The 19802-nt window shown below is 45.3% G+C and overlaps 1 protein-coding gene across 4 annotated transcripts in view; it reads left to right on the plus strand.

Moving 5' to 3' along the window:
* Nucleotides 1-200: 200 nt before the first annotated feature.
* Nucleotides 201-19802, plus strand: part of KLHL24 (kelch like family member 24) — a 30648-nt gene continuing 11046 nt past the window's right edge. Inside the window, exons 1-3 of one of the 4 annotated variants that reach the window (XM_068145399.1) lie at nt 201-275; nt 11259-11373; nt 14746-15733. In XM_068145399.1, the coding sequence (XP_068001500.1) occupies nt 14814-15733 (920 nt within the window). In that variant the 5' untranslated portion in view covers nt 201-275; nt 11259-11373; nt 14746-14813. Of the gene's footprint in view, nt 276-8120; nt 8173-8424; nt 8585-11258; nt 11374-14745; nt 15734-19802 lie in introns of those variants that run through there. The other 3 variants (XM_068145400.1, XM_068145398.1, XM_068145401.1) reach the window with 3 other exon arrangements.

The raw sequence follows: 19802 nt of genomic DNA on the forward strand, positions 1-19802 counted from the left end.
CCATCAGGGAAGCTGTCTGGAATGTAGGGCATTGGGACAGCTGCACCAGGCCAGGCGAGGAGCTCAGGAATAGCAGAATGCTTTGAGTATGAACCGGTGACAGATACTCGTACTGGCTGATATCAGGGCCAGGAGGTGGAGCCCAGCTCGCCAGCTGCTTCAGTGTTACTGAGCGCCCAGGAGGGAGCCGGGGTGCACCTGACTACGTGTGAAATTTTGGAGGTGTGACACTGGAGAAAGAGGGGACCAAAGTCATCTCAGACTAAAGAAAGCAGGTAACTTCTAAAACTTTGTCACTTGTAATTTTAGATTCTTAACTTGAGAAATGCTACTTTACTTTTTTCTCCCAGTCAATACCGATTTAAACCCATTTCATTTTCCCATTAAAAAGGGAGTGGAGAATTTTCACATTCCAGTGCCATTAGCATGATATCTGCCCTAGGGAGAGAGAGAGAAGAGCTGCAGAATGTAATCTTCTTGTTAATGTGCTTCTGTGCTAGAAAAAAAAGATGGGCATTATTACCTTTACTGGGTTTAGGAAAAAGAAATATTAAAAAACCAGACATATGACAAGCATGTGAAGAAATGAGGCAGGATTTTGCCTTTGTATTGCTTCCTGCTTACAGTAATGACCTGTTCCTCATTTCAGATCTCCTTCCATTTTAAAAATGACAAAATATTGTTTATTATTTAAAATGTTAATCTAAAAGGCTAAGGAAGCCTGTCATACCATAGGCATTATTTCACACCTGCTTCCCCCCCCCCCCCCCTCCCCTTTCTTCAGGGTTCAGTACCATATTGATCTATGCCAGAAAAGTCTAGTAGATGGCTATGACATGACAAACCAACCTGGTTATTATCAGAAGCTCACCAACTAACCAATCATGTTGTTGCATTCATTTCTGTCTAATGATATTGCCTATGAATAGATGGGAAGGGAAGGCTTAGGATCAAAGAGTAAACCGCAGGTTTCACAATGTTTTCCTGGCAAAACAACATGTTGATTTAACTACTGCACTGGAATCTTCAAACCTTCATTAACTCTGGTTTTTACTTAGGATTACTTTGGCTAACATTTCCTTTTCGGTCTTTGTCCAGGTCTGTCTATCTGAAATTGCTTTAGTCTGGCTTAGATCTTAGAGCTGAGAGCTTTTAGGGAAACACACGACTCTTTTCCATGGCAGTGTTTCAGGTCCAGAAATAGTCCCATTTTAGACCGCAGAGCAGGTGCTCAAAAGCCTGTTTACAAAGAAGGGGGTGATCAGAGTGTTGATCTAGACTGGAATTCTGAGTGCAGCTCCAAAGCAGCTGCATCTGCACAGCAGCTATTTCCACATCCCTCCCCATTCCTCCATGTTCAAGGAACCATTACTTTCAGACAAGGCAGCAGCACTCAGGGTGGAAACGCTGAGCTGCTGAGTCCCACCAGGGATCTCTGGATACTAGGAGGCTTTTCCCTGGGCTATTCTGATGGTTATGGAAAGCCTGGGACTTGAGGACAAACTTGCCAGTTGTCTTTCTGGCATCTCATGGTTGAGGAATCTCAAAGGATGAAGGCATCCTTTGAGAGCCAAGTCTTGTCAGACAGCTTTGCACAACAGTGCAGAGAAGTGCAGTGACAGAGAAGCAGTTGCATGTGTCTTAGAAAGCAGGCATTGTGCCATTCAACAGATCTACCTCAAAACAGAGGAAGAAATCATGGAGCTCCCGGTGAACTCACTGTTCCTTGATTACCTTTACCCAATGAAACTTTGTTGATGACCAAAATGAAGCAGTAGCCAAAATTATAAGATGACAAAGGACATCTAGAGATTTACCCAAGGAACACCCCTAAGGCACAGCAGCAGACTGGTGTGAGATAGCTGGGAGCTTGCTGTCACTATTAGAAGTAGCAAGGGTATCAGTCCAAGATAATTGATTAGCAAGCTGAGGATCTATTCTTTGACCTATTGCCAAAGCAGTATGTATTGCACCAGAACCAGCTGGTGGCATGGATCTTCAAGCATAGAGGCCACTGGTAGCTTTGCAAGTCTGAGATTCCCAAATCTGACACATGCCAGTTCAAAATAATGTTTATTTGAAACATGCCTTATTTTCTGCTTCACTTCACACAAAGCTTTTCATGGTCACTTGGGCTGGAGAAAGGATTTACTTAACTGGTGAAATGCCTGAAGGTCTTGGGGATGAAGAGGTACAGTGCTCCTGCCTGTTAATTGGTCCTGGCATTGGCAAATGCTTTGGTGAGAGAGCTATTAAGTGTGGCTGAAGGGCAGAGCTGGAATTCTGCAGTAGAGTGTGTAACATAAAGGGAAGGGCTGTGGTGTAGGGATGTGTGAAAAAATACTCCTGTGAGAAAATAATGTGAACAGTTGTGGGACTGTGGTTGGGCATGAGCTTATGGGACTGGGTGAGGAAATTGTGATAACACCACAGCAGCCCAGGGAACTATTTTTGCAGGTACCAACCTCCCTTTTGGTAGTGATTTGATGTCATCTGCCTGCCATTCTGCGACAGTAACTTCCTTCAGGTCTTCGTGTGACCAAAAAGTGCTCAAACAACTTTTCTTTCTTTGTGGAGAAGCAGCAGACAAACACCAGCAGACAGTGTCTGTATCTCCCTTGGTTAGGCATTGGTTTCATGGTGTCTCAATACTGTTAGTGCTGTAAAAAAAAAAAAAGAAACAGTTCAGTGTTTGTAGCAGCAGTGATGCAATGTTCATTCTTCTCAGCTCTGCAATTCCACTCCCAGAGTCATCTCCCAGGCTTGGGAGATGGAAGATACTGGGTGGAAAAATTCGACACACACTTTCTGCACAGAATGCTATTGGCATGGGCCTTGTTTTGAGGCACACGCAGTGGTCAATGGCTACTGGGATGAGCAGGAGCAGAGGGGATTTGCATGGGCTAGGAACATGGGCTGGCCAAGGGAGGACTGCACTGTACAGGGCGATATGCAATACTAATTACAGGGCTAAACTGTAGACAGGCGGATGATGGTCTCTTCTCCCAGGCACCCAGTACCAGAACAAGAGGACACAGTCTCAGGCTGCGCCAGGGGAGGTTCAGGTTGGATGTCAGGAAGAAGTTCTATACAGAAAGAGTGATTGCGCTATGGAATGGGCTGCCTGGGGAGGTGGTGGAGTTGCCATCATTGAAGGTGTTCAGGAGGAGACTTGACGGGGTGCTTGGTGCCATGGGTTAGCTGTTTGGGTGGGTTGGATTGGTTGATGGGTTGGACACGATGATCTTGAAGGTCTCTTCCAACCTGGTTTGGTTTATTCTAATAAAGGTTTATTCTAATAGTATGATTATTTCAGATTTGTGCCATCCCAGCACTTGGTCATTCCCAGCATTTCTCACAGATCTGGAAATAATGTTTTTGAGGAGTTTCAGAGATCAGTACCTTTGAAATGGTACTCAAACCACCCTTCCCAACATTTCCCCCTCTCCCATTTTACCCATTATTTCAAGAGAAGTGAGACTGGGAATTATCCCAGACCTGTTCCTTCTCTTCCCTGTCTTCCAGGACACATAGTCCTTGGGTTCTTCCATGTGCTAGACTATGCTACATCGCCATCAGAAATAAAAATATATTATTATAATATTTGCTCTGTGTACATTGTTGATAAAGTCAAATGAAATGACTCCTCTTAGCTGTGTCTTACCTAAGTAAAGTCAGCTTTTGACCAGCATTTGGCCTGTTTTAAAAAAAACTAGTTCCAGTGGTTTAGAACTAGAAAAGTATGAAATAGGACATGGTTTAGTGGTGGACTTGGCAGTGCTTGGTTAACTGTTGGACTCGATGAGCACAAAAGTCTTTTCCAACATGAACAATTCTATGGTGTTTTCATAGGTGGGTGCTTGTGTGAAGCACATACTCTCATCCCAGTGTCTCCCTGGCTGAGCAGGAATGAACACTGACCTGCAGGTATTGGGATGGCACCCAGCCCTGGCACTGGACATGTGAGGATGAGCACAAAATTTGGTTGTGGAGGATGACCCACTTCACTCTCCATCACAAGGCCTACACTCATCTCACTGCCTCACTGCTGCAGACAAACGCCCCAGAGGAGCATTGCTGGCCTGAGCAAAGGGCTAGGATGTGCAGCGTGTGGGGCCAGAGGAAAAGGGGACCTGCAGCATTGGCCAGGAGGCAGGGAAAATGGAAGAGAGGAAGCATCTGGGGAGAGAGAGCACTGGTTTGCCAGGGCCCCTCACTGCTGGAGAGCTGGCGCAGGAATCTGTGTTGCAGGTGACATTTCCTGGGGCAGGTGCCATTTCAAACATGTGATGGGAAGAAGAGAGGCTGAAAGGGAGTGGTCCTGTAAAAGTGCCTTCCACCTGAAACACTTGTACCTGTTGATTATCCCAGCAGACCAGCTCAAGTCAATGTGAGCCACAGGGCTTTTGGCAGGAAGTATGTTCAAAGTCAAGGGAAGGATTTCAGCAAGTTTTGATGTGCTCTCTGCATTTCTTTGAGTAGTCTTTTATCACTTGAGGAGACTTTGCTGTACTTCTGTCTTCATCTAAATTCAGTCTCCTCTTTTTAATACTATTTCCAGAAGCCTCTTCATTTTTCCTTATTGCACCTCAGTGGTTTTTCCTGGCACACTCAAAATGCAAATTCCACAATGATAACTGAACCTACTCTTCTGCTCTTGCTCACAAATGTCTATTAACATCACCTTTCCTTTTGCTCGGTACTCACTGCTGTTTGTTGGTCTACTGAATAGCTTCTGTCATTATGCTTTGCACCTACCTGCATCACGATCTGCAGTGATGTTGTCACTCAACAATACCTCTTTCTTTTTGAAGCTTTCTGGGCACTAAGATTTCTTCTAGCAACATCAGAGTTCGTTCTCCCTCCTAGTGCTGAGAAGGATTTGTTCCATCTCTGCTCCATCCCTTGCAGAGTTCTTCATAACTTTTCTTATGTTGCTCATTCACAGAATCATAGAATGGTTTGGGTTCGAAGGGGCCTTAAAGACCCTCTAGTTCCAACATCCCTGCCACTGGCAGGGATACCTTCCACTAGACCAGATAGCTCAAGGCCCCATCCAACCTGGCCCTGAACACTTCCAAGGAGGGAGCATCCACAGTTTTCCTGGGCAGCCTGTTCCAGTATTTCACCACCCTCACTGTAAAGAATTTCTTCCTAATATTCGTCTAAATCTCCCCTCTTCCAGCTTAAAGCCATTCCCCCTGATCCTATGGCTACAAGCCCTTGTAAAAAAGCTGTCAGTTGTTAGCCTGCTCTTGTCCTCTCTTAACTCAAACATCTAAATTCTTTCTTCTCTCCAGTGAGACGATTCCCATGGTGTATTCAGGGGTTTTAATGTTTTTCACTGCTTAATGTTGCCTTTTTCTCTCTGATCAGCAATTAGGGTAAAGGACACAGTACTTAGACTGTCCTCACCCTTGGTATTCTTCTTCAGAGTTCTGCTCTCAGTTGCCACATCTCACCTTTATCTCTTCTATCCTTCAGCTCCCAGTCCTTCCCCAGACTGGTTAGAACAAGTGTCTATTAGCAGTCAACAGCTACTAGAAGAAATAGTGCATATTCTTTGGTTTTGTTTTCTGTGTGTATGAACTACTTGAAAACCATCTGGGATTTGCTTAATTTTAGAAAGATTCAGTGAGGAGCTGCAATGCTCCCCAGGGCTGAGGAAAATTCTCAGGAGCATACCGGCACACAACTTCCCAGTTTATGTCTCTGTTTGGAGGAATGCACTGACCTGTTTAGGTGGCACGCCGCATCGTTGAAATGTGTCTGAAAAGTGCCTGGCAGTGGTGGCATTCAAGTTCAACACCACCAGGCAAACACATGAGCATCGGTGGACGCGCGCCAGAATTTCCACGCAGCCGTCTAATTTTAGATCTTAACCTTTCCAGTGTCCTGCAAATGCCTTCAAAATCTCCAAAATCACTGACCTCTTCAGAAAATACTGGCCCAAATGTTTTACAAGGGCTTTACACTGTAAAAAAAGTATTAACAAAGCTTTATAGAAATGAGTAATCCTTAATAATTGGTTTCAGCTTCTTGGGCAGCGTGCAACTGCTTGTTTTGAGAGAAATGCTAGGCTCAGCTTGAGAAAGACCAGCCAATCCCTCTGCTAGCAGAGGAATGAAGACCAATAAGATGTAGCAGCAACTCAAGTATCCCTAATTTCAGACATCCTTGGTGACGTTGCCTTTCAGAACTGGAAGAGCCTGGATGTGACTGCATGCATACATGTGCCCATTATGAAACAATTGATTGCTCAATGAGTATTTTTAATTAGTATTTTGCTTTTAAATGCTCCGTTTACCCTCTTCACACAAGGTATTTTTGCCACGTGCAGTTTTTATTGGAGTAAACATGCTCCCTTCAGATAGTTCCTTCCAGCCAAGTCAGAGATAACTTGACCCCCTTTTTTTCCTTCCTGTGACTCATTCCTTTGATCTCACTTCTGTTTTCTGAAGTGCACTCTACACAGTTATGTTGACCCCAAGATTTGGGGCAGACAAGAGGGTAAGAGATCTATTTTAAGTGAAATATCAGATGAGAGATCTATTTTAAGCAGAACATTTTTTTGGTGATATATTTCTCAGATTTAGTATCTTCCTAACAAGTAAGATTGCAGGTTATTAATATTTTTTATATTCAGTGGGTGAAGTAAGTTATTGCAGCTCAGCTGTACTGTCTGCTGGCTTTCCCTTTGCTGTTCATGTTGATTGGGGTCCTTCTTGCTTTTCCAGACAGAGAACGAGAAATCAACTGAATGATCTTACATCTAGTTAATTCTGTTAAGCGGTTCTGAGTTTTAGCTCAGCAGGAAAATGGTTGAAATCTTCATTTAAGACCTTCATGAAAACAATTTACATACAAAAATCATTTGACATTTTCAGAAACTTTGTCTTTTAATTAGTAAGTAATTGTAACTGATTTGGAAAGCTGCAATTCACCTGACCCCATGGAAAAGTGGAGCTCATGTACCCTGTGAAAATCTGAGACAGGTTTGTTCTGGAGAGGATCAGTCCTGGAATCCTGAGCAACTGCTGCTTTTCTAATAGCTGCAGTGAAGGAGCACCATCAGCTCCTGCAAAGAGCAGGAGGCTGCACACACTTCATGTGGAGGGCCCAAGGAGACAATGGGAGGAATATCCTCAGATCAGAAGGTTTTGTAGGTTCACTAAAAGGTGAAGATCTATTATGTTTGGGACTGATATCTAACATTGAGGACAACAAAGTGGCAGCTAGGTAGAAGAACTGCTATTTCTCCCCTTCACTCTACAGTAAAGGACAGGAAGGAGAGGTCATGCTTCTAGGAAGAACATAGCCAGTTACCTGCCTACATCAGCTCCACAGTATTACATAAGGGCTTCATTTAGTACCTAGTAATGAACTTAAGTGCACGTCTCTGCCCTTGCCTCGCTGCTCTGCACTATGGGCTCTCAAGTTTGCTTATGCTAAAGGGCAGAGCAAAAATAAATTTCCATACTCCGAGGCACGTTCCATCAGCCTGTGTTGGAGCATGGGCTGGTGTCCAAATACTTTGGATATGAAGTGAATTTGGGCTCCAGGACAGGCTCAGACCTGCTCCTGAAATTGCATGGCAATGACACCAGGGTACTTCTTTTATATTTGCAGTTGACTGTCTGTCACCACTGTGACCTCCAGATGCAACAGCGGTGATCCCCATGTCCCAGCTTCAAACTAACATTGGCTTTCTCTGGTTAGCAGGGGAAGGGGCACCCACTTTACGTTCCTGTCGAACAGGACCTGGCAAAAAGCTTGGAAATTCCATATAAACTAGGTGAAGCTGTAGCTCAGGTAGACAAAGATCCTCTTTATGCCTGGGGTTGTTTTTTTGTTGTAGTGTTGGTTTTTTTGTTTGGTTGGCTTTTTGGTGGTTCTTTTGGTGTAATCGTTTCAATTTTGGTCATGTAGTCTGAAAAACTACCCAAGGAGCTGGTGCTTTCCTTAGGTTTGGAGATGGTCTCCTCCCGGGGGAGGGCTGTGATTGGGCTCCCCAGCGCTGGCACGAAGGAGTGTCACCGCCAAAGGTGCCGTTCCTAGGCACCGCTTCCTCCTCACCCTCAGCTTCTGCGTGCTGACGGCGCGGGGCCGGTCAAGAATACTGGGGAGGTGGGGAAGGGCTGTCCCACGGTCCCATCGCTGGGAAGGAGAACGGTAAGAGCTGGCAGTGGTGAAAGCTGCCGCCATGCACCGCTGCCGGGGCTCACGTCCGCTCCGTGTCCTTTGCCGCTTGTCTTCGGTTCCCCCGGGACGCGCGCAGGGCTGGCTGTCCTAGACAGCTCCGGGTCCGTGTCTCGCCGCCGGCAACAGGGCGAGAGAATCCGGGCGGGGCAGCGGGACTACAGCTCCCAGGGCCGCGCGGAGCCGCCGTGACATCATGTGCGGTGGCTCGGCGGTCACATGCCCCGCCGGCCCCTTTGTTTTGGAGCGGCGCTGGCAGCGCGACCGGCGGCGGCAGAGAGGCCCGAGCGGACCGCACCGCCCCGCTTCCCACCTGTCCGGACCCGACCTCCGGCTGGCAGCTCCCGCGGGGTGCAGTGCAGCACGGCGGGGCCCGTTCCCGGCTGTAAGTGCAGGGCAGCGGGTCAGCCTGGGGGCTGCGCCACCGGCGCGGGGTTCGGACGGCGGCGAGACCCCCGCGGCAGACTTGGAGCCTCCAGGAAGGGCGCGGGCGCCCGTCGCGCTGCGGCTGTTGTGAGACCGGGACGTGGGGCTGGCCGGGACCGTTAGGCGCCGCGGTGGGGACAGACTGTTGCTGCCCTTGCCGGGCAGTGTGAGACGACCGTCGCGACGGTGCCGTGGCAGGGAAGGGCCGTCGGCAGCGCCGGTGTCCCAGAACCTGCCTGCTGTGTGTGTTTTGTGTGTGGCGTGTGTGTGTCTCTTCTCTCTCTGCGCGTTCTGCGTGCAGGCTGCGGGGCCCAGCGCAGAGGTACGACGCGGGACACTTGTCCCAGCCGGCGGAGGATGGCCTGGGGCACCGGCAGCCACAGTCCTCCCGCGGCCGTTTCGTAACGCAGGTCTACACTGCGTCCCTTCGTGGCCCCCGGGCAGCGGCAGCGGTGGCGGCGGGGGGCTCCGTGGCCACGGATTGGGCGGGCGGGCGGAGGGGGCGGGGCCGCGGCGGGGGGCCGCCCGGGGATTGGGCAGGGCTCGCAGGGGGCGGCTGTCGCTAGGGCGGCTCGGGGTGAAGGTGAGCTGGAGGGCGCGCGTGCGCGCTGCTGATGTGGACTCCGCGCATGCGCAGGCTGCCGACCGAGGCGCGGGGGCAAGTCCGAGTGGGGGAGTTGATCGCGGGGCGGTAGCGCCGCGGCTGGGTACTGTGTGCGGGGCTCAGAGTGCTTCAGTTTCCCTGGCGGCTGCGAGGCCGGCCCACTGCTAAGTGCGTCCCCGCGGCAGGTGGCTGTTCCCTCTGCTTTCTGCTGTGCTTGGTGCAGCTGCCTGCCCCGGGCGGAGAGCCGTGTGCGCTCCCGCCAGGCGCTGCCATTTTGTGCTGCTGCAGCCGCCTCCAGCCCCGCCAGGGAGTAAACAACCGCCCCTCTGTCCCGGCCGTGCCTTGGTTCGCGTGTTTGCCTGGGTTCTTTGGTTCATTTTTATGTTTATTAGTTTGGATGGCGCTTTGTTCCCTTATTTTGCAAAAAGGGGCAGCGACGACTTCGGAGTGTGTGGGGATGAGCCCCTACGTGTCGGCAGTCGCCTCCGGGGCACGAGTATAGCTGGGCCCGCTGCAGGTGTCGGGAACATCAGCGGCTCTGTGCCCCCCAGCTCTTTCCGCTGGGATTTGGGGTGTGTGGGCCGCCTTGCCCCGATCCGCGGTAATACGCACGCTTTCAGGTGTCCACGCTTGTTTGTTAGCCCGGTTTCCACACCGTCACATGCTCGGAATTGTTGTTGTTGGTACCAGCGGGCTCACGGGCTGTGGGACCTGGGCTGCCCCTGTCTGATTACTGCCGTTGGTTTGTTTGTGAGTCGCAGATTTGCAGGCAGTTGGCTGAACCCCCTGGAAGTCCTTGGAACGCACAGCCAGGCTGTGTGCCTGTGATGACTGGAGCTTTTGTTCTGTTTTGGTTGTGCTGTGGGTTGTTGTTGTTGGGTTTTGTTTGTTTTGCTTTGTTTTTAAGCGATATCCGAGCATGCATCAAATGAACAGTAAAACCAAGGTGGAAGCGCGGTGACTTTTTGACGGTCCCTTTCTCATAGATCAATGACAGTACCAGTGTATTTTTGTTTACTTTTCTCCAGTGGGTGTGTGCCCCTTTAGGTGACTTTTTCCACTTACAAAGGGGTTACCTAAAGACTTCTGCACGGTTTAGAGCTGTTCCTTTTCACGGCTTGTTTTTTTACTTAATTATCATGAGTCTCATGTTCAAGCCAGTTCCTGTTTTTACTGGGTGATTTTTGAGTGGACTTTGGGGTTTTTTTTCCTGTGTGTCATTAGCTTGGTTACTATTGAATTTTGGTGTTTGGAGTATATGTTTTCTGTCAAAGTAGTGTCTTAAATTAGAATGAAAAGCTTAAGACTAGTGCAACTAACTCCTTACCACATCAGTCATTGGCTTGTTCACTTCAAATTCTTGTTTGAGTTAATCAGTATTAAAAGACCTTAAAGGCATTCAAATCCTTGATTTGTATTGTGAAACAAGAAGAATTTATTGAGTACTTAAGTATCAACAACTTTTTGGTCTTTTTGTATCACAAAGAAGAATTGTAGAATGTTAGGGATTGGAAAGGATGTCCAGAGATCATGACGTCCAGCCCCCCTGCAAAGCAGGAAGGGAAAATAAAATGCTGTGTTTGATTTTGGCAGAGGGAAAGATTATGGTGGGTTTGGTTTTTTTCTCTCTCTTCCTTTAAAGAAGGAGCATGTGTTGTGGTTTAGCGGGTGTGTTGCAGTAGATAAACCTGGGGAGTTTTTCTCTGACTTGTGTGGTCACCAGGCATCTGAGATGAAGCACATCTGCAGCTCATCTTATCTAAAATCACAAGTGAAATAACTAGAATTGGCCAAACCTCAGTTGCAGTTCCCATGCCTCATGATGGAACTACTATTTATTTTACTACATTTGGCTGTGCTACTTGGTGGTGCTGTTACTAATACTGTACCAGGCTGTGCAGGTGCTGTGCCAGCGGCTGTGCCCTGAGCATACTGGGTACCGTGGGAGTGCACTGGAGCCATGCTGGTGGCTCCAGCGTTTTCCTGGGGTGGCTGCCTGTTTCCAGCATCTCCTTTTCTCCCATCACAGAGCATCACTCATCTGGCCACGCAAGTGCTGGTGCTGAGGTGAGACGACAGTGGACAAGAGGTGCAGAGTGGAAGCCACCTCCACTGGCAGCAGCAGCAGCCCAGCTCAGCTTCAGGTACTCAAAACTACACCCTGAGGGTGAGCTTTGAAGGTAGAGCTTAGGCACACCTGATGACTAGTTGTTACTGGAGGACCTTGCCCCAACCTCTGCTGCTTTCTGTCAGGTCTGCTAATGGACCAAAGGAGTTCTGTGACATACAAGTGACAGAAAAAGAACTCTACCAGAAAGTCGAGCCATTGCCAAAGCTGTGGATGAAGGGAAATGGGTAAATACACGAGCATGTTGCAGTGAAGAAAGGAGCACAACATAGAAGTTGCGTAGGAGGATTTACTGGTAGAAGGTGTCAGGGCAAACACTTTATAGACCTCACTTGCTGATCTCCCAGTTGAGCTCTAAGTTTATTTCTTGTGTAGACAAGCCTACAAGCAGTAGAGATAAAGGAAGTAGAGAAGCCTGATCTTCTGGTGAACCTAGCTTAATTTAGAGGTGTGCATGTGCAGGTCATATCCATGTTAGAGCTGTCTGTATTTGTAAAGCATTTTTAACACCTGTTGATAGGAAGCATGATTCAGTTTTTGTTTCCATTTTCTGAATGGCCAGATTCTGTGGTTTGCTCAAGATCTGTCTTTGTTGACCCTTGCTCAGGAAAGTACGCAAATGCATTTTGTAGTTGTGTTTTGTTTTCTTTCATAGAGTACCTTTCAGTAGTAGAAAACCAACGTTTTTTTCTTTTGCTTGGTTTTGTTTTACTGAAGAGATCTCAATATTGAATTCCCTCACTAATTATTGCTTTATACCACAGACTCTGTAGGCATGCATAAGGACCTTTGTATGCACAGAAGGTGAAGACAGGTATATCCTCTTGTGTTTCTCCCTTCTGTGCGCTAAACAGCTCAGCTTCAGGCACGGAGTCCCTTCCACCTGTCCAGCTTAGGGGTGAAATACGGGACAGGCAGCTAGAGGTGGTGACATTTTAAAGCTGCCAGAGCAAGATTTACCAGAAGGCCAATCTGAACATGTGATAGTGCTACTGACAGTCTTATAAAATTACTTTGCTTCGGCAAATCTGCAGAAGTAATTAACTGGATAGAAATAGAAGCATAGTACATTCAAAAGCAGTAACTTCTGCCATGGAGTGCAGTTCTTTTTCATTTCTGTTCTCTTGTTTGTGAATTTGTGAAACTTACCTCTTTGATTAGTTTTTGCTCCATGGATTATTTTTTAAGTCTCCAATTTCTTTAAGCCATTGGGACATTTAAGGAAAAAACAAATCCTTTTGCTGACCACTAATCTTACATTGTTCCAAGCATAAAGCAGACATTGCTTCCTTCAGTGAATAGTCATAACCCAGAGCCCATAGTTCCATTTACTAGTGATTGCATAATATAGTGTGTTCTTAAGTCTTAACTTCTCACATAACAAGGAAGATTTAATCTTGAAGCTTGTTTTTTACTGCTGTGTTTTGCCCTTTCATGCAGTATGTCAGTGTCCAGTTCCTGATTTCAGATCAACTTTACTTTGGAATAGCTCCATTAACTTTAGTGAAATTCTCCTGATTTAAATCTGTGCCACTAGAATCAAGCCTTTATATTTTTGTTGTTACACTTCCCCTTTCTTCTTCATTCTGCCCACTTTCTCCTGCTGAGCAGTGTGAAATTAATTGCAGATCAAGTTCAATATAAGGGTGTTAGTGAGAGAGCTGGTGAGGTGGTGGTTGTTGTTGGTTTTGGGTTTTATCCAGCCTGCGTCACTACAGGGTAAAATGGTTGTGAAATACATGGGATAGAATGTCAGCTGCAGATGAGACTGCTTGTTTGTGCCTCGTTAAAGTCTCTCTGAAGCAATTGGTTATTAGATAGGCTCATTGCATTAGTGTTTTTCAGGCATTGGTCACAACTGATCCTAGTTAACTAAAATTGAAACATTTGTAGGGTAAAGGAGGCATACCTTGTGCATATGTGCAAAAAAATACCCTATGGAAAATGGTAGTTTTAAATCCTCTTTTCTCAATGAGGAAATGTAGGGCACACATTCTTTTCTTGCTCTTTGTTAAGATGGTGCCTTTTAAAGGTACTGTGTAAAAGCCCTGTTTAGAAAAAGCAAGCTCATTGTGTTCTATATTAAGCGATGACGTAGCCAGCCTTGGTCTGGGTAATTGCAGCTCCAAAGGTGCAGGCACATCAGGAAATGAAATTGCTATGAGGAGCTTCCATTTGCTGACCTTGTAAGTGGGGAATGAAGGAAACTGAGTATAACCTCTTGGAAGCATGAATTCCTTAAACTTTAAAATAATTCAGTGCATGTTCCTCCAGACATACAAATAAATATCCCATGTTATGTGGAATGACAGCTACGTCAGGCCCAAGAGGATGTTTTAACAAACCTCTTGTGGCTTCTGTATTTTGCTTGACATTGACTCAGTTTCAGAGCGGCAAAAAGTCTTGTTGCTGCTGGGCTGGTTGATCACATTGCCTTCAGTAAGCACTGTCTGCAAAATCAGCTTTTTCTTTACCTATGAACTTTAATATTGGCATGTGCTAACATTCGAGTACTTGATTTTTGCAGCTTCAGTGCTCTGGCAATGTGAGCGTGTCCTTGTGAACTTGGGGGAGCAGGGTATGCTGTGTATTTGAAACTGGAAAGCGTTGGGGTGATAGGTTCTGCTAACCATTAGTTGCCAGTAACACTTGGGAGAACGGAAAACCTCCCCATCCTCAGTCAGGTACCCCTCCTTTTCTGTTTTCAGTCATTTTATACAAACAGATGTAGTTCTTTCTGCATTACATTTGGAGTACTAGCTGGTTACATCTATTTTAATTTGAGAATTAGGTTATCAGTGAACTAATTTTTGGATGGTAGGAACGAACAGATAAAAACTTAGGGTCAAGGTTATTTATTTAATAATGGAGTGTTATTAAACACTACTATTAGAAGACTTCACTATGATGGACTCTATAACGAACATGGAGCGACTTCTTAACTGAATTTTTGTCTTGAAAATTGCAGTCTTTATTTCCCCCCACACACCTTCTGACTTGTGCTGTTATAGTAGTATTTGGAGGCTCCAGCTGAAACAGAATTATGCTGCAAAATGAGACAAGCCCAAGTTTTGGATCTTTATCCAGGAAATCCTTGGCTTCTGGCAGATGGGTGATAACACTGGAGTACTCAGTTTTTTATTATCCTGAGCACTGAAGCAGTGCCAGTGATGCTGGGACATTCAGAACTTGCAGTCCATGACAGCTGTTTAGTGGGCGTATCTGACACGTAGCAGGTTGACACTACATTGTTGTTCCCCCTGTGACACTGTCACCTCTAGTAAAGGTCAAAAGTTGTACCAATTCTTAGTGTGACCAAACAAGTACCTTGTCTAATTCTCCCGATGAAATTAAGACTGTACCAGACTGAAGTGTTTTCATTTTTCAGACCGTAGCACTGCAAAGGAGAAACTCTGCGACTTTTTCTCGATGACTCTATAGCCAACTGATGTAACAATGGTACTAATACTGGGACGCAGACTGAACAGAGAGGAGAGCGGGATACGAGATTCCCCTGCAACCAAGCGGAAAGTGTTTGAAATGGACCCAAAATCGTTGTCAGGCCCTGAGTTTTTTGACTTCTCCTCGGGCTCATCCCACGCTGAAAGCATTCTCCAGATCTTCAATGAGTTTCGAGACAGCCGCCTGTTCACAGATGTCATTATCTGTGTGGAAGGGAGGGAGTTCCCCTGCCATAGAGCCGTTCTCTCAGCCTGCAGCAGCTACTTCAGAGCCATGTTTTGCAACGATCATAGAGAAAGCAGAGAGATGTTAGTGGAGATCAATGGCATTTTTGCTGAAGCTATGGATTGCTTTTTGCAGTATGTATACACTGGCAAGGTGAAAATCACGACGGAGAACGTGCAGTATCTCTTTGAGACATCGAGTCTCTTTCAGATCAGTGTCTTGCGTGATGCCTGTGCCAAGTTCCTGGAAGAACAGCTGGATCCTTGCAATTGCCTGGGAATCCAGCGCTTTGCAGATACACACTCGCTCAAGACACTCTTCACCAAGTGCAGGAATTTTGCTCTGCAAACATTTGAAGATGTATCCCAGCATGAAGAATTCCTCGAACTGGGGAAAGATGAGCTTATTGATTATATTTGCAGCGATGAACTGGTGATCAGTAAGGAAGAGATGGTGTTTGAGGCTGTCATGCGCTGGGTGTACCGGGCGGTTGAGTTGCGGAGGCCAGTGTTACATGAAATTCTGACACATGTCAGGCTCCCATTGTTACACCCAAACTACTTTGTTCAGACTGTGGAAGTGGACCAGCTGATTCAGAATTCCCCAGAGTGCTATCAGCTGCTGCATGAAGCCAGACGATACCATATCCTTGGAAATGAGATGATGTCTCCCAGAACCAGGCCACGCAGGTGAGGAATTGTTGTTTCTTTATTTGCATAGGAGCAGGACGTGGGTGGATGTGCAGATGTTTGATATACACATGCCCAGGAGAAAATCTCTTGCAGATCATTTTGTTTTGCATTCTGGAGCCACTGTGGTTACATTTTTGTACTTCCCCATGACATGTGGAGCTCACACGTCTTGGAAGTGTACATAAGGGAGTAGTTTTGCACAGATGACTGTTGCTATGAAATAAACACCTGTTCAGGTAAGTGAAGTTACACTACCTTGCAAGTAAAATGCTATCCAAAGGTTAGTGTTTGCTAGGTGAGATCTTAAGTTGCTTCATACACTGTTTCTCAGGCTTCTCTTCGTAACAAAGCCACGTAAGTATACGGCATGCTGTGAAGGATATGGATGGGGATGCGTATTCAGAGCATGCATTTGCCGCTTCACAAACACTTCGCGGATGGAGTAGTACATGGATTTGTAATAGACCATAAACAGCAGAACAACAGGTTGTTAACTGTAAAGAAACTAAATCTTGCATTTTTAAAGAGCCACAAAGCAGTTCCTGAAGTATTTCATGCTTATTCTATGACACGAGAGTAATAATAGTCCAGAATTGGTGCTGCTTAGTAATGTGTTACACAAATAGGTGACTGAAAATGTCAGAAGAAATGAGGAAGAGTCCATTAGTGGCATTTATGAGCAATGGTGGTTATGGTTATTTTTTCCTGAAAAATATTTTCTCAGTAAAACTCTTTAACTCCACATCATAGCTGACATGATAGTTTATTGTTAAGTCCCACTGGTTTAAGCTGTAGCTAGAAAATCATGTTTTCTATTAAGATAATGCAACAATCTGGTCTGGACAAAGGGATTGTGTTAGAAGTTACTCCTTATTTTGTTTACTCTTGGTCATACGTGGTTGCAGTGCAGTTGACTCTGCAGAGAACTTTTTTTTTTGTCATGTGTTAAAGGCTTGCCTATAGGGAGGGGAAAAAAAAGCCTTGGCAAGCATTTGCCCCATCAGTTGGCTTTGGAGCCTTCAATCCTGACATGAGAGAAGAAGTTGTCTTAAACTCCACGCAGCCCTGCTGGCAGGTTTTCTAGGCTGTGAGCTGCTGTGGGGAGTCTTTGGAAGCTCTTGGTTCACTACAGTTTAGTGCAGTGGTAGTGTCTGAAGCATTTTGTACCCTGAGTCTGGGCCTGAAGGAAAAGGGACTGTGGGATTTCAAACCAAAGACCTCCTTGTTTCATAAGCAGTTGGAGGGGAGGCTGTATCTTGTGGTTCTCAGTGTGTTCATACATTTATTGCTCAATTTGATAAAGCAAGTACTTAGACCCACCTGCTGTCAGGGTGCATGGTGTGTGTGTACTTGAGAATTGAATAGCCTTGGTGCAGCATTTCACTTTGTAAGTGCAGTACCTTGCCTGGTACAGGTGGTTTCTGAAGCTGTGGCAAGGATGCTGGCATTTTGTGCGTTTTGTTGGCTTTACAGTTCAGCTTATGAAACTGCACTGTGAATTGGAGTAGGCAGGAACAAGAGAAGTAACTTATGAAATAAAAAACAAACTGGCTGGCCTCCCAGCAGGAATTTTTTCCCTTTTTCTATATTGCATTCATGGAATAGTTCTTTGTCAGTTTGTTTCTGTTGCCTGTTTGTTTCTGTTGCCTACAGCAAAGAGAGATCCTGTTTTAAAACTGTTACCAGGTCCCCCTTTCCCCATGTTTCCATCACATCTTTTCTGGGCACTGCTGGAGGTTTTGCAGAGCAGAGGACACCGGAGAGCTCTTCTTCTTTTCCTTTCTCCAATTTATCTTTTTGTATAAACTGTTCCTAAAAGGAGACAGGCTGCAGATCAGAAATTCCCACAGCAGTGCTTTTGCTGAAACTTCTGGAAATTGTGATTCCCTGTATGGTTATGTGTGCACCTACGGGTGAAGAGTGTTCTGCCCGTGGTTTTTAAAGAACAGTGTGAACTCCAACTTAGTTGTGTGGGCTTTTTTTTCTTTTGAAGCCAGTGAAGTATTAACTGAAGTAAACAAAAGTTTAAATGTGGCATAAGGGCTGCTTGCTTGCTCTTTTTCCACTAGGCATGGTTGACAAATGCAGGACTCTTAGAGCTTTTGAGTTAGGTACTTGCAATGACACAGTGACATCTGGAGGTTGTCTCTCATGCTCTTTCTACATCTCTTGTCCTTTGCTGATTGTGTTGCCCAGCAGAGCTCGGAAGGAGATCAAGCAGTGAGAAGCAATACACTTACATAGAAAAGCAAAACAGGCTCTTCCTGGTGTATGCTTTGAATTGTCTTCAAATTTTCATGTACCTGTGGATACCTCAGTGACAGAATTTCTGTGAAGCTATTGGGTAACAATATAGGAGTGTTCTCTCCAGTTAGAAGTTACTGCATCTACACATTTTAACATGTCCTTCTTGGTTGCTTTTAGAAAGTTTTAATGTAATCCCCATATTTTTGCACCAAGGAGATGGGTTTGATTTCACTTTGCTCTCTGAATCTCATTTACTACTCAAAAGTGAATTAACAGGGGGAATAAAATGAGTGATTTACCAGAATTCATGTAATTTGCCTCCCAAACTTCAAATGTTGAATGTAATCTGTTTGAGCTGCTGAAAGTTCTTCTGCTTAGCTGACACTGTTGCTGGTTGCCATTCTTGCCTCCTCTAAAGGTCTTTATGTAACTCTGGACCCCTTGGACCTGCTGTTTGGAATGCTCAGGGTTATATGATACCGACAGTTGTCTTCATGCCCTCTCTTCTGTTTTATGCACTTACTGATGACAGGATGTCTCCTGGAATATCTCTCTGCTGCCAGTTCTAGCTCACCTTGGTTGTTTTTCTTACACTGGCTCTTCTGAGGCCTACAAGGAGGGTTTTGAGTGCCACTGATGGAGATCACACCTTTCTCTAATGTCCATTCAAATATATCCTTAGTTCTTTTCTGGAATTAGCCTCTGTCTGTTTGTTTTGTGATTCACAGGTACTAACACATTGAGGATTTTGTGGGTTTGAAATATGTATAAAATTATTTACTTTAAAGAGCAAAACTCCATCCTAGCAATTCATACAGCTCTCTCTGATCAAGGATTTTTGAGTTTTAAAATAAAGGTGGATAATCTGCTACAGGAAGCTTTTCAGTAAGTAAGGGGATTCCTTGATTCCAATCTAGAAAGTAATCAGACAAACCTCTTTTGTACATATGGTTAGCTAGTCTATTTGGACTTGCTTCTAAAGCAAATTATGAGATTAACATCTTGCTTTTAAGGAAATTGTCTTTCTGGGTAATGCTTTGCTGGCCCTGGAACTTGCCTTCCCTTACCCTTTGAGACATTCTTTTCAGAGTTGTTCCTCAAAAAAAGCAAAAAACAGTAAATACATAGAAACCAGGAATGAGCATGACTTTAAAGCTGAGAGCTGAAGAATTTCAGCAGCCTAGTTGAGGTGTGTAAGTGTGCTCCCTCAGCTACACATCTGTGTTACCCAGCCTTACAGAACGCTATCATTTAGCCTTGTCTTGGCCTTTCTAAAGTACTCTGAGTAGACATATATACAGTGTGTTTACATTATGGTGTGTGGTGACAAGGAGATAGAAGGCTGACTGGTTTTATTCCTGATGTTTCAAAACAGGGAAAATGTCATCAGGATGTGTAAGTTAATATGTGCATAAGTTAACATGTTAGGAATTTTGAGGCAGGTCCTGTAACTTTTATCTCAAATGCAGTCATAAGTTCTTTGGGTTTTTAAAGAGGGCTGTAGTCCTGTGCAGTGGTATGAATGAGATGTTCTTTCATAGTGGGATCAAAGTTAAACAACAAAAAGGCTTAACAAAACCAAAGGAATTCTTGCATTCAATTTTACTTAATAGACAGCAGTCCTTGAGATAGCTGCATCAGTGCAAAATCCTTTAACCTAAAAATGCCCTGGAAAGTGTTTTAGTAAATGCTTTAAAGGAATCATAAATTTGAGAGGATGAATCAAAGTGGTTGGTAGTTTGATTTGCACATCAAAGGTGGTTGGTTGATTCTCTACATTTAAATGTGAATTAACACACTATAAAATGTGACTATAAAA

This window comes from Melanerpes formicivorus, unplaced genomic scaffold (assembly GCF_026170545.1).
Source record: "Melanerpes formicivorus ecotype bairdi unplaced genomic scaffold, bMelFor1.0.p_v2 SCAF_12, whole genome shotgun sequence".
Lineage (NCBI taxonomy): Eukaryota > Metazoa > Chordata > Aves > Piciformes > Picidae > Melanerpes > Melanerpes formicivorus.